We start from the raw sequence: 18,233 nt of genomic DNA, 5'->3' as shown, positions 1-18,233 counted from the left end.
CCTTCTAAAGTTGTGATGAAGCAGAAAAGTAAAGCAAATTTACTCCCTCACCATTAAAATAAGTGATAAGTGAAAATATTTGCGAAATCAATTGTGCATTATTTGTATTTATGAATCATCATCATCTTCCTATTCACACCCAGTGGTGTATAGGGCATCGATTTGTCAGTCTAATTGCAGCGCATCTTGATCATATGATACACGAAGGCACAATGCTCAATCTTACACTTCAGATCCAGTTCAGGGAAATCGGTTATCATCAACCACCCTAGACGGGCACTGTATTGATACAACAACAGCAGCGTGTACAGCATTTTTGTGACATGAAGGTAAAATGATCAGTCTTACGTTTCAGGTGCCATTCTAGGGATTATGCAATATTATAGCGTAAAAAAACCTTTTCAAATAAATATTTCTTATGAATCATATCAGGAATCGAACCCCATATCCGATGGATGGTAGGCGAATGCGCTGACCATCAAACCACGAGGATGCCAAATTTTTTAACGTTTGGCAACTGCTGTGTCCTCCTAATGATTCTGTAATTTGTGTCTGACTTGGGTCTTCATCGAGTAACCCTTCACATTTCTTCGTCCTCAAACTTTTTCGGTACGCTAGAGCGTTATTTATCTTCAGCATCAAAATCATTATTTTTGGAGCCTCAAAACCAATCTCTTCATGTTGTTTCTGACGGAGCATGGTCGCCGTAAGTCTTCAAAAGAAGTTTATGTACTTCAGCTGCAGATTTTTTCGACTAAAGAAATGCAGTAAAATTTCCCCAAACACTATATTTTTGGCATGAAATTTGACATGTTTAACATTAAAAAAAAAACAGTTGTTTACACTTCGGCGGAATAACATATACTGTTATTTCAAGCCTAATAATGAGCTTCATGATAAAGTTGGCTGTAGTATTGCCCGATGTAAAAAGGCTATGATTACACCATCTGTCGGGAGACAGCGAGAATTTATTCAAGTCTATAAATAAAGTTCTACATGAGAGTTTTTAAATTGCATTAATTAAATCAAACCCTATGTTTGAGTCTGCATTGGACAAAATAAAAGGAAATAAAAAAATTCAACGATTTATGTAAAATACGTTTCTAGTTTGTATGCACGACGTATTTTATCTTTTCGCACAAAATAAATGTGCATAGGTGGGCTTGTTGTTAAAAGCAATATCTTCTAACCATCTGAAAACAGACTGGTGTAAGTCGGTCGAGATTTGTATTTAGTTTATCATTAAAGCTATTACGATTTACAGTTTATTTTCTGTCTTTTAAATGTAATGAATTAATAAGTGATTTTCCATCCCTTCTTATTGCATATATGGTATTCAATTAATATACATGTAGGTATTTAAGATACCTTAGACATGTATAAAAATGCAGCCAGGAATCAAACCTGAGCATGCAGTGATTACTATCAAACTACCAAAAAAGTAAAATTAGTTTCGATCGAGATTTAGATATTTTAGAAAGGGTATATTCATACAAGATAGAATACAAAACCACTTGTGACAGCAATGTGCAAAGAAGACTGTTTTGTTAACTCAAAATAAAATAAAGTGCGGAAGATTGCAGATAGAAAATTGTAACAGTATAAAATATTTATATTCACCATGGAAACATACATGTAAGTATATTGTGTAAGATATTCACATAATGCAAAACACATTCACAAAGAAGACAAAAATAAACAATTATTATTGACATTCAAGTTACACATAGAAAAGCGTTATCAATCCCAGCACTAAACTACAAAACGGTATTTAAAAAATTAAAGAGTAAGCGATATTTACCTTGAATGACTGTTGTTTGTATTCACCCGACATTGAAAGCATAAAAAATATTTGTCAATGTTCATACAGTTGTTATTATTCATGTAGTGTACAGAAAGGAAAATATTCTCGGTTAGATCATTATGGAAACGTTCGCTTCGGAGGAAGGAGAGAGTCAAGTAGTGTGGAACCATCGAGTGTCAAGTAGTGTGGAACATTCGATAGTTTAACAATTAGAATACACAAATCTTCCAAAGACGAGAAATTCAAAGCGCAAATCACATTTAATAAACAAGGTTTACTGATTTGCAATGGAGATGATGTGTTTGATATTTCCGTGGATCACAGAAATACATTACTTTAAAATGGTGATGATATTTAAGCATGCTCTGGTGGAAACATGCCCGTGAATCACAAATAGTGTAATTAAAGAAATGGATAAATATCTAAGCATTACCTCATTTGTAAAATAACAGTGAAATGTTTACTGACTGTGATTTGTGTGATGTTGGTAAATAAAATAATAAATGGACGCAGTGCAGAAATAATCTACCGGTGTAATTTATTACTACACATTAATAGCTGCACGGTGAATTAACCAAAATATCTAAACATTATTAATCGTCAAACATAATCAACAAATTCAAAATCGTCATCGAATGGTAATTATTAAGATGATAATGCCACAGATTAAAATGTTCAGGGGAAGATTAGAAGGTCAAAAGGTTTCGATGATTTTTTCTGTGGAAAATGTTATTATTTTTAAAATGGATTGATCAAAAAAATTAACTGAACATATTGATTTGGACAAATACATCTTAATAACTGAAACAGTTCATAATCAGAGGAGGTATACATTATTTCAAAATAAATTAAATGTTTACAAAATTTTCAAAAGGCAGGGCTTGGGTCTAGCAATCTGATATGAACTATTTTTTTGAATCTGTCGTAACAAAACACGATTTTCCTAGCTGTGAGCATATCAACATTTAAGGTAGCAGTGAGGACACATAATTTCAAACAAGCCGACCTTCCCAACTTTCGCAAAGAGAATTTGGGATTGCCGTCTACAAATAATAGCTTTTATATATTCAGTTTCAGATGCGCTGAGAATTTATTGATTACAAATAGTGCTGTTTAACATATCGTATCTCTGGAAAAAATTGGCAGTGTTTATAGGAGACATCTTGCTTCATGGTCAAATCTACCTGCGTAGAAATTAACTACCCTATTATCCTGAAAAATATTAGAGTAAGGGAATAATATCTGGTATTTCAATTAGTAAGTTCAGTTATTGTTAAATCAAGATCAAAACTGAATTGGAAAAATCTCAGCCGCGTTATTTGACAACTAACTTCAAAATTAAACATGTATTTTTTAAACATCACTCCACAAACTAAGTAGATATTATGAAATGGTTTGTAACTGACCTCGAGAAACTGTGTGACAGATGTGTCAACGACCATGAGAGGTCGCTGGATGAGATGCACGACGCCATTCTTGACAGGAATGTTGCCTTTGACAATATCTGCCAAAACAACTCCAGTAGCGTGCTTAGAGTCACCAAGTAGAGTATTGGACTTGACATAAGCTGAAAGATTTTTTTAAATAGTACGATCTTTAAGTATCACCGAGAGTTGAAAATAATTTTTAAAATAATCAAAAGTAATAAAAAAACTTTGCAAGCAAATGTACCCTTTACTGTGGCGTCCGTGGTGTAGTGACTAAGACGCTTGACTCACGCATGGGAGACTCCAGGTTCGATTCCCCGAGAGATTATTAAAATTAAAAATGACATTTCTCAAGCTCGGGCGTTTTGTGTTGTTATTTAACACCATAATTGGGCCTCCTCGGCCACGATTATGGTGAAAAGCTAAGGACGTCATACCTTTACCATGAGGGCATAGTTGAAGATAAATTCTCTACAGAGATTACGATGATACACTACCGACCTCCCACCTTTAAGTTTTGGGTAGGTACATGGATATGTAACAAGGGGAAGCGTACGTCACGGCACGCATACCTATGCACTATAAAGTGACATAGCTTCATTATGACGTCATTGTTGAAGATAAATTCTCCCGAGCGATTACGAAGATACACTACCGACCCCCCACCTTCAAGTTTTGAAGTAAGTACATCGGTTTGTACCGACGGGTCTACTACCCCTCGTTACGTATATCTACCCACTAAAAGTTTTTGTACGCTCGGTACGTATATCATTTTTCTCCACCGAGAAATTTTCCCTTTAATTACGATCTATTTAAATTTTTAATCGTTCTGGGGCTGGCACTTTTTTTCCTAAGAATAATAAGATAATATTTTCAATAGGCATCTAGGCATAAAAATGTTGCCACCATAAAAAAATTTAGTTGTTATATTTTTTCCATCTGTTTTACTATCTTCTTAAGTGTACGTACCGAGACGTTAAAGGAGCCGGCTTTGTAATCGCTCGGTAGATAAATACAGACGATCATTAAGTATACCGTCTTGGTAATTGTCAAAAGTCAATTAAAAGTCATATTCAAGCGAGCATTTTTTGCTTGAATTGGGATTTATTGGAGTTTATAATCGCTTTGAAGTGGCCACTTTTTATCACAAGCCTATTTATAATATAAATGAGAACCACTTTAAATTTTAATCAAGTAAGGAATGCAGACTAAATTTTTAGGGTCATTCATCGGTTGGATTCGAATCCATGAATCGAATCATATGATGCCGAAATGACATGTCGGTAAAACATACCGAGGTAGATAGAGGTAGTACAGAAGTTAAGTATACCGTCTCAGTATGTATCGATGAAGATAGTCTTTATAATCGCTTTAAAAGTCCGTAGTCCGGATTATAGGTAACGAGGTAGAGCTGAAAAAATACTTCTGATTGTCAAATAATTATGCAATAAAAAGCTTAACCCAACAAAAGGCGGGTTGCGGTCCCGTGGCTAGTGTCGCAAACTCCAAATCAGGAGGTCATTTACGAATTTAAAAAAATGGCCCCGAAATTGAAATTTCTGTTTTATACATAAAAATGCAAATATTTGTTTTTAGTAATAATGCACTTCGTACTTACTCATAGTTTCCTGGCCATTTTCAGTTGTGGTGAAAGAAATAGTCACTTTGAGGTTATCACCAAAAGCAAGAGTCTCAAACGGAATATTATCAGCTGTGGGTTTTGTAAAGAGCACCATGTTTGGAATAACGTGGCCATCCACTACCTTCGCATCAATCATTTCGGGACGAGGCTGAGGCTAGGCAAACAAAAGATAACATGTTATTTTACCGTATAAAAATATTATTTAAAATAACATTTAGACGATTAATTAAATAAAATAAAATAAATTAAATAAAACAACAAATTAATGTTGTAAAAAACTTAATAATTAAAAAAAAAACCTTGAATCCTTCATCAACAGGAATGAAAAATGTGTGTCGTCCTTCATTTTTGAAAATATCTTGTTTTTTAATCTGTGTAACTTTTTGGCGGAAGGACCTGAAAGAATTGATCATACATTAGTAAACAGATTTTTATTTATTTATTTATTTATTTCATTTTATTTGGGATTTTTACAGCTATTACATAAACAAAATAATTAGAAAAATCTTAACAATACTAAAGCCAATTACAAAAATCCACTGTAAATATAATGACACATAATATATAAGAAAAGAAGTTTAGTAATTGTATTTGTGTGACGTTTGTATTCATGTGTATGTGAATGTGTGTATGCGTGAATGAATGAGGGAGAGGATACATGTGCGTGTGGGAATGAAAGAGGGAGAGGGTGCGTGTGTATGGGTGCGTAAGTATGAAAATAATATATTTGCTTAAATCTTGTAAATTGTATTAAAAATGGTACAATAAAGAGCTTAGTAAAAAGTTAGAAACCTTTTTGTGAAAATTCAAATGACGAAATGATATAAATTTTTAAATTTTTTTTTTTAAGTATGTTAAATTTCAAAACCGTATTCTGAAAAAAAAAAGCATTTTATTTTTTAAATTAAACTGATACACATCGAATGAATAATGTGCGACGAGTCCTATACAATACAGTAGGTAACCACAAAATGCAGTAAATACGAAATAATGACAACATGGTGAGAATATTCTATAAGTAAATATTGGTGAATAGTTTAATTTTTAATTTATGCATAAAAAACACTCAACGTACATTAGTCGATTACAGAGACACAACTGTGTCAATAAAAAAATATAGTGACACAACCAGGAAAGACCCATGCCTGAGAATCTGCCCTGACTCGCTAGAAAATCCGTGTTGAGTCGGGGCACTTGGAATTCATTAATAAACATACATGCACATACATACACACACACACACCCATACATATATACATATTATAATTTATACACGAATATATTTTTTTTACAGTATACATCTATACTATATCTATACTGGTCAATCACCAGTTATACCACATTCTATCACAGAGATCATTCCCATTCGAAGAAACCAAATAGTCAAACCAGATAAGAATTTTGTAATGGATTCAGACTTCTTTGTCACCTGATCCAGTAAATTGAAGATCCTCGGATCTACCACAAAGAAATCCCTCTTAGCCAAGGTTGTTTCTTTTTGGAACATAAAAATTTACGCTAGAGGAATATCGGGTTTTTATTCTTTGGCGTGTTTTTAGCTTACTTCTGGCCCAAAAGTAGATCAGACATGACTTCAAATAAAGCTGCCTAGTTGTAAGGAACATATTACAACAATGAAGAACACTTTAGAAAAGGGAGTATAGAAGCCTAGGCATTCAGAGGGCTTATGACCCGCCATTGGCTGGTTTGAGTAGCCACTTTACACACTGTGTAATATTCACCATTCTGCATATATTTGAATCTGTTGACGTCTGTGAAGGTCATTCGATTAGCCCTGTTGATGCCTAGACATCTATATACCATTCTCTAAAATGTTCTTCATCTCTGCTGTAATGCTGTAATTGTAAGGACTTACTTGGTCTCTTTAAAAGAAGGAGGGATATTATCCTGCTTTGTTTTTCTGTATAAAACGGAATCTTTTGACTCATACACTAAGGTTACTATTGCTAATACAGCATCATGGAGGGGATGAAATTTCACTAAGGGTGATTTCCGCTCTCTCTACGATATGCTTTTGGATTCGGATTGGGACTATATTGGTAATCTAACAGACGTTAATGAGGCTGTTCAATATTTTTTATGAAATTATGTATTCTTGTTTTGACAATCGCTTTCCTAGGAAACCCCCGGCTGTCAGTAATAGGAGATATCCGAAGTGGTTCTTTCGATATATTATCAGCGATATCAGAAAAAACATGGGTTTCATAAAAAATGGAAGTCATCTAGTAATTTATATTACTACACCCTAATTCAGTGATCTTCGAACAATTGTAAAACAAAAGATAAATGTAGCTTTCGAGACATATATTTCTGGTATTGGGTCCAATATATTGCAAAATCCTAATGGATTCGGGAAATATATTGACTCTAAGCGCCAAGTGTTGAGAATTAATTGGATACTCTGTAATGTTCTCAATGTAACTAAAAATAAATAAATGAAATGAAATGAGGTATTGAGTCCGATGGAAAGGTAGGAGGGTACTTGTACATTATCTTTAATATTGTTTTTGGGTGATCATCAGCGGTCTATAGATTGCCTGAACACAACCACCCCATCCTATTATACCACATGTTGCCACTGATAGGAAGAGTGCAAAGTACACCGAACGAAGTGTTAATCAAGAAAGAAGAAATGCTGACAGCATACCTGACTCGGTGAGATCCAATGTCGAATTCTTCAGACCTAGACAGGAACTGTAGGGCGTCAGGATTGTAGAGTTGATCGCTCGAGGTTTGAGATGGCGACACTGGTACAAGCACATCATCAATAACGTGAAGAATCTTTAAAAAAATTAAGAACAAAACACATTATAGAATTTATACAATAGTTTTAATACATCGGTAGTCGGTAGATATATTTATATAAAATGTGTTTCAATTACATTATTTTGTTTATTTTTATTTTATTAACATAAACTGCAAATCTGCCTTTTACAAAAATTTAAACTACAAACATATTTGGCTTCATATTATTTTTTAATTTTTTAAAAAACATAAATTTCCTTATACCCAAGATTTATGAAAACAATTAAACCTAAAAATTATACAAGCACCGGCCGAATACATATAGAATTTACCCCGTGCCCGGACCATTTTTGTGAAATTTCATGCTCTGTGAAGGGTTTCTTAAAAGTGTCATAATTATGAAAATACTGGGTTAAATCAATTGAAACTTCTTAGATTTATTTGAAATAATTAAAAAAGTAATTTTTGTATAATAGTTTTTCCAACATTGGCCTTTATGGAGAGCCACATTGCGCATTGCAATGTTCGCACATATACAGGGCCTCACTCCTTTTTTTGTGCTTTGTATCCTGGATCCGTGTAAACACGTGATTAAATTTTTGTTAAATGAAGATTTTTTGTCAAGCATCTCAGGAATCGAACCCGGGACTTCTTACACGGTGAGCAAATGCGCTGACCATTACAACACAAAGTGAGGAGCGCATATTACATTCAATTACATGAAATGGTAAGAATTCTTAATTTTTTTGCTATGCTGATTATTGCCTCGAGTAATCATTATCAGAGATGCCTCACCTGCTTTTTGTTCAGAGGATTCGAAGATATGTAGTTGGAGCGATGAGCCAGCACTTTAGCGTTGTTTATAAAGATGTCATCATGGTGTGTCGAGCGGCGTCGAGTCACCCACAGGGGAGGGTTGCCTTCCAGCTCCGAGTTAAGGGAGTGGGTTAATTGGTCCAACGTAACAGCCAGATTTGCTGTAATCATTTTTATGAAATGTTATAATAGTATCCAGTAACAGCCCCAACAGTTAGATAAATAGGTAGTAAAATAAATATTCATTTTAATAAAACAAATAAATCAACTTTGTTTTTAGCCACAATTTTTTATATTTTTTCCACCGACCGGTTTCAAAGCAAACAAGCTTCATAACTAATGATTTTTTTCCTATAAACAATATTTCTCCACTCCTGTCTAGCTTCGAAAATATTCATATTTACGACACTTTTAGGGAAAAAAAGACTTGATTTATTGGCTCCACGTGTTGTATTTAGTAAACACGGAAAAAAATAAAATAGGAAAGAATTCATTAGTTTCGTAAACCTTGACGAAGAAGCTTGTTTGCTTTGAAACCGGTCGGTGTAAAAAAAAAATTGTGGTTAAAAACAAAGTTGTTTTATTTATTTTATTATAATTTATTTATTTATTTTATTAGGTAAACAAACAGTATGTACACATATATTGCCAATTTCTTTGTATATTAGAGTAAGAAACTCATGCACACACCAAAAAAATTGTTTACACTTAATACAATAATTTAAATTATGTTCGATATAATAAATGTAAAAGAAACGAAATGAAAAAATATTTATATAATAATAATGTTAAATGTCTGCTTCTCTCAAAATTTCTATAATTTTTGACCTAAATTTACATACATTGTCACAAAAAATATCAGCCTCGGTAAATATATTGTTATACTGGTCGCATATTCTAGGTATTGTAGATTGTTTAAAATAGTTTGTTGACGCGTTTTCAGTGTAAAACAAAAGATTTTGTCTTGTCGGTCTAGATGGCACACGGAATGGAAGTCTTTCTAGTAGGTTAGGAGAATCAATTTTATTATTTATTTATTTATTTATTTATTAATGACCACAAAGTTAGTGCTTCAAATATAAACTTTATATTTTCATATATTTTTTATTTTAGTTGCCGCTTTTGTTATTCGAGCACTGTAATTTCTAGGTTTATGCAAAATCTTTGGTTCGAAGGCGAAAAGATGTCCTGTATTTATAAAGTGTTCTGCTATTGCAGGTTTTTCAGGACGCCCAAGTTTGCACGCTCTTTTATGTTCGTCAATAAAAGTAAAGAAAGTTCAATGGTATAATTTTTTTTATCTGTAATAGACAAAATTAAGCAGTTTAAAAAAATATATTTATAAAAAGTATTATCAGCGCTATGATTTTATAAACAAAACAAAATGGATTTTTTATCCTTGAAAATAGACGCACTATATCTGAATTATGCTAAATAGCATATTAATAAATAAATATAAATAAACATAAATATATAAATTGTTAAATAACAAAGTAGTCTCTTTTAACCTACTGTCCAAAATTAACCTTAATGTCCCCTTTCACGTGACATGGCAAGACGAAATCGTTATATTACAGACTAAATCTGTTTCCTCTAAAACCGTACGACTTTTGTTCAAAGACATCTCTCTTTTTCGAGTGAGTGCTGATAATTTTTTTTAAAACTCAAGTTTTAATTAAAAATTAGTATTATCGGAATTTGTATGATAAAAATATTAGAAGTTCCACTGTAGGAAATATTATTATTAGCAAATAGCTGTAATTAGTAATATTTTGACAATAATTTTGTCAAGTATTATATGTTTTATGTAGGTATATTAAAACTTTTAACTTTTACCTATCAATTTAACATTTGGTCAATGAGAATCTTAGAGTTAGTGGCGTGTTATTACTCTAAGGTGAGAATAGTGTCATAGTGTGTCAGATTCGAATAGGTAGATCTAAAATAAATAATATCCGATTATATATGTACTTTTAAACGTTCTCACTTTTTTTTTCAGACAATAAAAGTGTTTTGGAATCGAGGAAAACCAATATTTATTTTTAATGAAATACAGAAAACATTTGATAGTGTAGATACAATACATGTCAAAAGAATGTAATAACCGGATATATTTTAATTAATAATTATCTAAGAATGAATAACACCATTTTGTTTATTGAGCAAAATTTAAAGGTAAAATGGCAGTGTTTAAACGGATACGATGAGTTGCTGCAAAAAGTATGGCTTCCCGTGAAGGCTATTCAATATTGTATAAGTCCTTTCTGAGTGACGTGTGAGTGTGATGTGATTTGGCTGCCCCTCAAGTGAATTAAAAGCACTCCATGCCGGAAATGCGACCAATTTCCGGCACTAGGAACTGCAACGCGTGGCCGATTTGGCAGGACGCGGGAGGACGGCGGCGGCGGGGGGACACGTGGTCATTGAGCCGATTAAAACACCCTTACATTGCAAAAAACACAGTAGGTAATACGTTTGACGATCATAAGAGTGGAAACATCCCAACTTATTAAAATGCAGTACGCATTTAAGTAATATAAATAAATAATGAAATTAAAAACGGTTTGTTGATTCTATACCTAAATTTGATTTATATAAAACATCTTTCATCATTATTGTCATTTCCCTCTCCGAACCGAAATCCGAAAGATTGTCACTCCAATCATCTATATCAGTGGTGGGCAAACTTATTAGTCAAAAGAGACAAATATCAAAAGTACGACAATAATTGTCGTAGAAATTTAGCTCTCAAAACGAATCATAATTATTAAGATTCGTTTTGGGAGCCAAATTTCTTTTCGTTTTATCTTTATGCAGCAAAGATCTCCATATTCACTCTCTATTTCAGAGACAAATTCAGTATTAGTAGACATAATGTTTCAATACTGATTTATTATTTACGTAAAACATTCATTTAAGAAAGTTATTATTTTTATCTTTCTTTAAATACATTTTTCTGTTTTTCTTTATAATATTTTCTCTTGTTTTTTTCTTTCTTTATGCAAATATTTAAGATGTTTATTTTAAATTTTTATTTTTTAGATATAAAATTTATATTTTTGATTTATTGTGTACTATTATATTTTTTCTGTCTATCATCTTAATACTTTTTTTAATACAAAAGCATCTTAAACAAAATAATACATGTTTATTATTTTATATGTGTACAACATTATGACTATACTCTTTTACTTTTATTTTAATCTTAATTAAAATTGATTGAGCACTAATACTTTATGTTTTTATTTTCATAATATATATTATTTTTTATATTTATTTATTTACAAACATTAGTTTATTGTAAATTATTTGAGACATAAGTCCCAACTCCATGGGACTAAAAGTCCTGAGTTGAGATGGGACAGACACATGAGTACCTATATCACCACAAATATAGAATCAGATACATAAAAAAATAATTTTAAGAAAATACACACATCAATATGGTAAACAGTAAACTTAAACATTCGGAAAATCTTCAAGGAGTTTCCTACTCAAATCCCTCCCACTAAGGAAAATCCAGTCCTTAACTACTTTCTTGAAAATAGTTTTTGTCCTTGAGAGCTTAATTCGCTCTTCCAAAATATTGAACACACTCTCACATAAATGAGAGATATATATACATATATGTATATATAGACAACCGGGTTGCTAATCTTGATCACAAAATCTATAACATTGAAAATTTCATCTGGAAATGTCTTTGCACAAAGCGCGTCTTTATAAATGATGCGATATTGAACCAGTATCTCATTATTAATGTTTGCATTCTCTCTTCGGTCATACCTTTATGGTGAAATTGGAATAATTTTATCGAGTTAAATATGATGCGTCTCCATACAAGGTAGCAATTGCCATATCTTCAATAAAACAAAAATCAATAGTTCTTCTTTAGGATCCATAGACGAAATAAATCGAACAAAAAGAGAAACTTGTGCTGCGAGAGCCGCGCTCAAGAAGCTAAAGAACCGCATGCGGCTCGCGAGCCGCGGTTTGCCGATCAGATCTAGACCTTTTTTGTCACATGGAAGGAAAGGTGATCAGTCTTCAACCTCAGGTACCAGTCCCATTGACAGTGAAATGTCGCAGTGTTAAATCACCATTAAAACAAATATTTGCTAGCACCACACCCTGCCAGGAATCGAACCCGGGGTTCTCTTTTCAGGAGCCAAAACGCTCGTTCAGGATTCTGGTTCTATTTCACACACAGAACTGTATTCTTTTCCGCCTGGACATGGAAATAAAGAATGGAATTAAAAAATGATTCCTTGATTCTGTAAATTTGATTCATATAAAAATCTTTAAAAGGTAGATATATTATTTATTTAGTTGAGAGGCACGGTGCTTCACAAAATTAAATGGGAGTTCTACGAATTAACTAACTTAGGGACGTGACGCGACGGCCCGATATTATTCACTAATTTCCAACCCGAATTTAACTCCGAAATGATGCTCATAATTGAGAAATGTGATAGTAAATAAAGATTGAGATCATTTTTCATTTAAATTTCACATTTCTCGTCACTAAATCAGAAGTTCAAGAACAGCACAATAATGTGAGTCAAGGTTTAAGTCTAACTGTCTAACAAATGTGACAAAGCCCATAATTGAATATACGGCCTGGTGCAGCGTAATGAATTCAAAAGTTTGCGAAGTTTTTCTCTTGAAAATATTAAAATCAAAGATTTAGGGATATATCATTTTGACAATAAGACGTGTTTTTAGAAAATGCTGTTGTAAATCATATCTCAAATTTACGAATGATTTATCTTTAAATTATCAATTAAATAACCGAAGGCAAAGAAGCAAAACCGTGGTAAGACCTGCAATGTTGTACGGTGCAGAATGCTGGACAATATTCGAAAAGTACGAAAAACAGCTGCATACAACTGAAATGAAAATGTTACGCTAGGCAGGTGGTGTAACACGCATAGACATGATCCGCAATTAGTATGTCAGAGGGTCGTTCAAAGTGGCACCGATAGCTGAAAATCTGAACAAAAAAGCAGGATGAGATGGTATAGTCACGTCGTGCTTATAGATAAGGACTATTCAGTAAGAATAGCGCCCAACATCCCAGCTAATACTAGAGGTAGAGGCAAGCCCCCATCAACATGGTGGTCTATTATTGATAAGGAGTTGGCTGCACAAGATGCCCGACAAAGAGGCTCGGTCCTGGGCAAACCAAGGTATAGGGGCAGGTAGAAGAAGATATCAATGAAAAACTAAATCTAGCCCATTTCTGAAGTTATTGAGGCTTTATTGAGGAAATTGTGGGTCGAGTTGGAAAAGCATGGAGTAAACGATAAACTTATACGTGCAGTATCATCTCTCTATGAGGAGAGTTCAGCGTGTGTAAGAGTTAATGGGGGATTCACAACTTGGTTTGCGATCTCAAAAGGCGTGAAACAAGAATGTGTAATATCACCATGGTTGTTTAATCTATAAAACTGTATAAAAGAGATAGAATGTATGTGTATTGGAGCAAAAATTGTTAATTTTTCAGTAAGCTGCTTGTTGTATGCTGATGATGCAGTTCTGTTGGCAAGCAGCAACGAGGATTTGCAAAAAAATAGTCTCTAGAATGTATGATGTATGCCTGGAAATCAAATTGGTGATGAACGAAAGTAAATCAAAAGTGACGGTATTTGAAAGAGTAAGTGAGGTTACTGACTGCATAATAAATGTAAACAAAGAATGTCTTGAACGAGTAGCAGGATTTGTGTATCTGGGAAGCATGTTTTCAAGAGATGGAAGAGTAGAAAAAGATGTTGAAGGGAGAGTGAATGTGGGCAGCAAAATGAGCGGCACACTTAGCACAGTAATTGCTAATAAACATATGTCAATCGAAGCTAAAATGGCAGTGCACAACGGAGTTTTAGTCCAAACACTCATGTGAAGCATAAGTGTAAGTGAAACATGGAACTGGCATAAGAAGCATGAAAGCCGAGTGAACGCGGTTGAAATGCGATCTCTTAGACGAATGTGTTGGAAATCAGTGTGTATGTAATGATGAATTCAGGCGAGAGTGTAAATCTGAGTCAAGTATAATTGATAAGATTAAGAAAGGGTCTCTGAGATGATTTGGCCATGTAGAATGGATGGATGACAAAAGAATGGTAAAACAAGTATATATGGCGAAAATGAACGGTATTGTGAGACGAAGATGACCAAGGAAGACGTGGCATGATCAGATAAACCAAAATCTTAAGTCTTGTCATGTCAAACGCAGACAGAACCAAAAGGCATGTATGACATGATGTGTAAATGTGGAAGAAGCTAGGAATATATGCCAGGATAGACGTGTGTGGAAATCCACTATCTCCGCCCTACGGGGAAATGGCGTGATGGTAGTAGTAGTAGTAGTAGTTGAGGCTTTACGTTGAGACCAGCTTTTGTAGCAGCTTATTAACTATCATACCATCAACAAATGCTTCCTTTAGGTCGTTTTCTCCAGCCTGAGACTGTGGCCTCGAAGTCGGGCATCTTGTTTTAGTTTGAACATGAAATCTAAATTTTGACAGCTATCACCATATTTGTCACCCCTTTGTCACCGTTCCAGCAGAGTTGTGGGACGAAATTTCCTGTCTCTGCACATACGGAAGCCGTTTCAGGCTTGGCAACAGCTTCGTGGCTCGCATTCGAACTCTTTCCAACAATTTGATATGCGTTTTTTTTCTTTCAAAATTATGCACGCGCGGAATTGCTAAATCGACCAAAAGAGAAATATCACATACTACGAATACCGATAAAAATATATTAAATGGATTTAGAATAATAAATTGTGCTTTCAAAATCAATATGGATATTGTGTAGAAATGTTTTCATACATAAATGTGAAACATAAATTTAATAAAATACGTTGCTAGAAAAACGCGACATGTTTGGCCTTGGCAGTTGTGACGTCAAGATTCGTGAGAATGTTCTAAACAAATTTGAATAGGCAGGAACAAATAAACATGAATCATGACGTATTAGAGGCGTGGCCAATGGAATGACCGTTTTTGCGGGAATAATAATAATACTAATGATTGGCAATTTTTTTTTTACTGGATAATATTTCATGGAGCTTTATCACTTTAAAATTTTTTAAAAAAGGTGATATTTCCCTATTGTCAAACGTCTTTCTTTAAACCTTGTCTTAATTATGTTATTTAATCATTGTTGACTATTTGTTTCTGTAAAATAAATAAACACAAGTGTTCGTAGTTTAATACAAATCGGACGAGAGCGAAAAGTCTGGGTGATTTGACGGACACGAGCGTTGTGCAGCCATGGCAATTCAATTAATGAAGTACTTACTGATATGGTAGAGTACCAGAGAGTCGTCCACCGTCCCTTTGTGTCTCTGGAAGGCCTGGTTAGTGGGCGCGAACAGCGTAACCTGTCGGTACTGAAGCGTCGTGTTGGCTATCCGACTGCGTTCTAATAATGCGTAGAACTGAAACGAAAATAAAACTTTGGTTAGATTAGGTGTTTTTATTTGTCAATCCTACCATCACATTCGAGATGCCGTCGCGTAATGTTGCACGATGGGAAAAAATTATAATTATAACACAAATGTAAGGTTAAAAAACGCGATCTGTTACTTTCTCTAAAATTTTATTGCGCACGCGGAAATATTGATTGACACAACAGAGTAGATAAGTAAAGTGTCTTTTAATAAAAGTAATTGAATTAATGAACTTCGAACTTAAAATAAAAAACAAATTTTATTTGACATAAAACAGATATTTTTATATCATATTAAATAATATTTGATGTTTTCTAGATAATGGCTACCCTGGCAACACTTACGAAATTTCCATTTTGTTTATTCGACAATCTGACAGATGGAAAAATAATTCAATTTTTAAGAAATGCATTTGTTACATACACATTCATTTGCTAACTACACATGAAATGTGATTGCATCCTGTTTCTTTAGGATCCTAGCAGTATTTCTACACTGCAAAAAGACACAACACGGCATAGTTGAATTCAAATCAGGAGTTGCGCACTGAGCGACGTCGACGTCTAAATACTCGTTCAGCAACACAAATTAACTGTATTGTCCCATTTGTATCAACCGCCTTTGGTAAAAATCAATATAATGTAATTGCTCCAAAAATATTTAATGATTTATTGCCAAATATAAAAGACTCAAAATATAAAACAAATTTTAAAATAAAAATAACTGCACATGTAAATAGTGAAGCGAGAGATTTAAAAAAAATATATATGTAAATCAAAACACGTAGTACTTTATATAATTGGTACACATATTATTTTTTATGTATTTCATTGCTTTTTATTGTTTTTTATTATATATTATACTATATTATTTATGTTAAAGTAACATATATTCTTGGCACATATATATTCTTTATAACTGTATAATAACGATTTTTAATTTCTTACATTTTATTAGCTAGGCATCTATAATTAAGTAGTTTTAGTTTTTCTTTTTTACGATATTGTTTTATTAGTATAAGACTACTTATGCTCTAAAGATAAAAAATCTCCATCTTAGAACAGGCTGAGCCATGTTAAATGGAGACTATCATAAACAGAGAATACTCCGTTTTCATTTTCCATTAATTAGTTTTATATAGATTCCCTGTTATTAAGTATGTACACAAATTATTTGAAATAAATTTATAAAATAAAAATAAATAAAACGTTTATGAGTAGTTGAGTCGCCTTCTGTTTGATGTGCGCATGCGGTTTCTGGACGATTTTTGATTCTATGGGTCTTAACTTAATTAACATTTTGTGAGAGCATTGTTTTTATTTCTATTTCTTACTGACCTAATACTATTTATTTATTTATTTCATTTTATTTGGGATTTTTACAGCTATTACATAAACAAAATAATTAGAAAAATCTTAACAATACTAAAGCCAATTACAAAAATCCACTGTAAATATAATGACACATAATATATAAGAAAAGAAGTTTAGTAATTTTATTTGTGTGACGTTTGTATTCATGTGTATGTGAATGTGTGTATGCGTGAATGAATGAGGGAGAGGATACATGTGCGTGTGGGAATGAAAGAGGGAGAGGGTGCGTTTGTATGGGTGCGTAAGTATGAAAATAATATATTTGCTTAAAACTTGTAAATTATATTAAAAATGGTACAATAAAGAGCTTAGTAAAAAGTTAGAAACCTTTTTGTTAAAATTCAAATGACGAAATGATATAAATTGTTTTTTTTTTTTTTTTTTAAGTATGTTAAATTTCAAAACCGTATTATGAAGAAAAAAAAAGCATTTTATTTTTCAAATTTAACTGATACACATCGAATGAATAATGTGCGACGAGTCCTCTACAATACAGTAGGTAATCACAAAATGCAGTAAATACGAAATAATGACAACAATAAAATAAGGATTGACAATACGCGAACGTTGATTCAAAACGAACACACAAATGCATATTATATGCACCTACATAATATATAAATAAGAATAACATATAAGTTTAATATAAATGATTCGGATTATAAAAATCAGGTGTCACAAACAGTTGGCCCGCAGTACGGGGATACATAATTATATTAAAAGATCTTCTCACTATAAAACTTATGTATGTTCAGGGATAGAGAGCAACGGAGAGGAGGATGCGGACAAAGACAATTTATTACCTATGGCAGTTTTGATAAATTTAATATTTTTGGTAAATATATCTATTTCGTTAAATTTCCTGTTATACGTATCCATAATACGGTTAATCGTAGCGTTTTTTGACGAATTTGTTCTGCATTTAGGTATGTGGAAAAGTTGTGTATAACGC

At 32.9% G+C, this 18,233-nt stretch overlaps 1 protein-coding gene across 3 annotated transcripts in view; it reads right to left on the bottom strand.

Annotated features, from left to right (window-relative positions):
- The window catches only part of Fas1 (fasciclin 1 Fas1 domain-containing), a 483,956-nt gene that overhangs the window by 18,835 nt on the left and 446,888 nt on the right, over nucleotides 1-18,233 (bottom strand). For 2 of the 3 annotated variants that reach the window (XM_088228555.1, XM_088228556.1), the window contains exon 1: nucleotides 1,802-1,845. In XM_088228555.1, the coding sequence (XP_088084681.1) occupies nucleotides 1,802-1,843 (42 nt within the window). In that variant the 5' untranslated portion in view covers nucleotides 1,844-1,845. Of the gene's footprint in view, nucleotides 1-1,801; nucleotides 1,846-3,210; nucleotides 3,372-4,849; nucleotides 5,028-5,172; nucleotides 5,270-7,541; nucleotides 7,676-8,434; nucleotides 8,617-15,757; nucleotides 15,897-18,233 lie in introns of those variants that run through there. The other variant, XM_088228557.1, reaches the window with a different exon arrangement.

The sequence above is a fragment of the Micrasema longulum genome, unplaced genomic scaffold, assembly GCF_059751315.1.
Source record: "Micrasema longulum isolate JH-2025_06_02 unplaced genomic scaffold, ASM5975131v1 h1tg000594l, whole genome shotgun sequence".
Taxonomy (NCBI): domain Eukaryota; kingdom Metazoa; phylum Arthropoda; class Insecta; order Trichoptera; family Brachycentridae; genus Micrasema; species Micrasema longulum.
The sequence above is the reverse complement of the archived record's forward strand: the minus strand, read 5'-3'. Positions and strand labels throughout refer to the sequence as shown.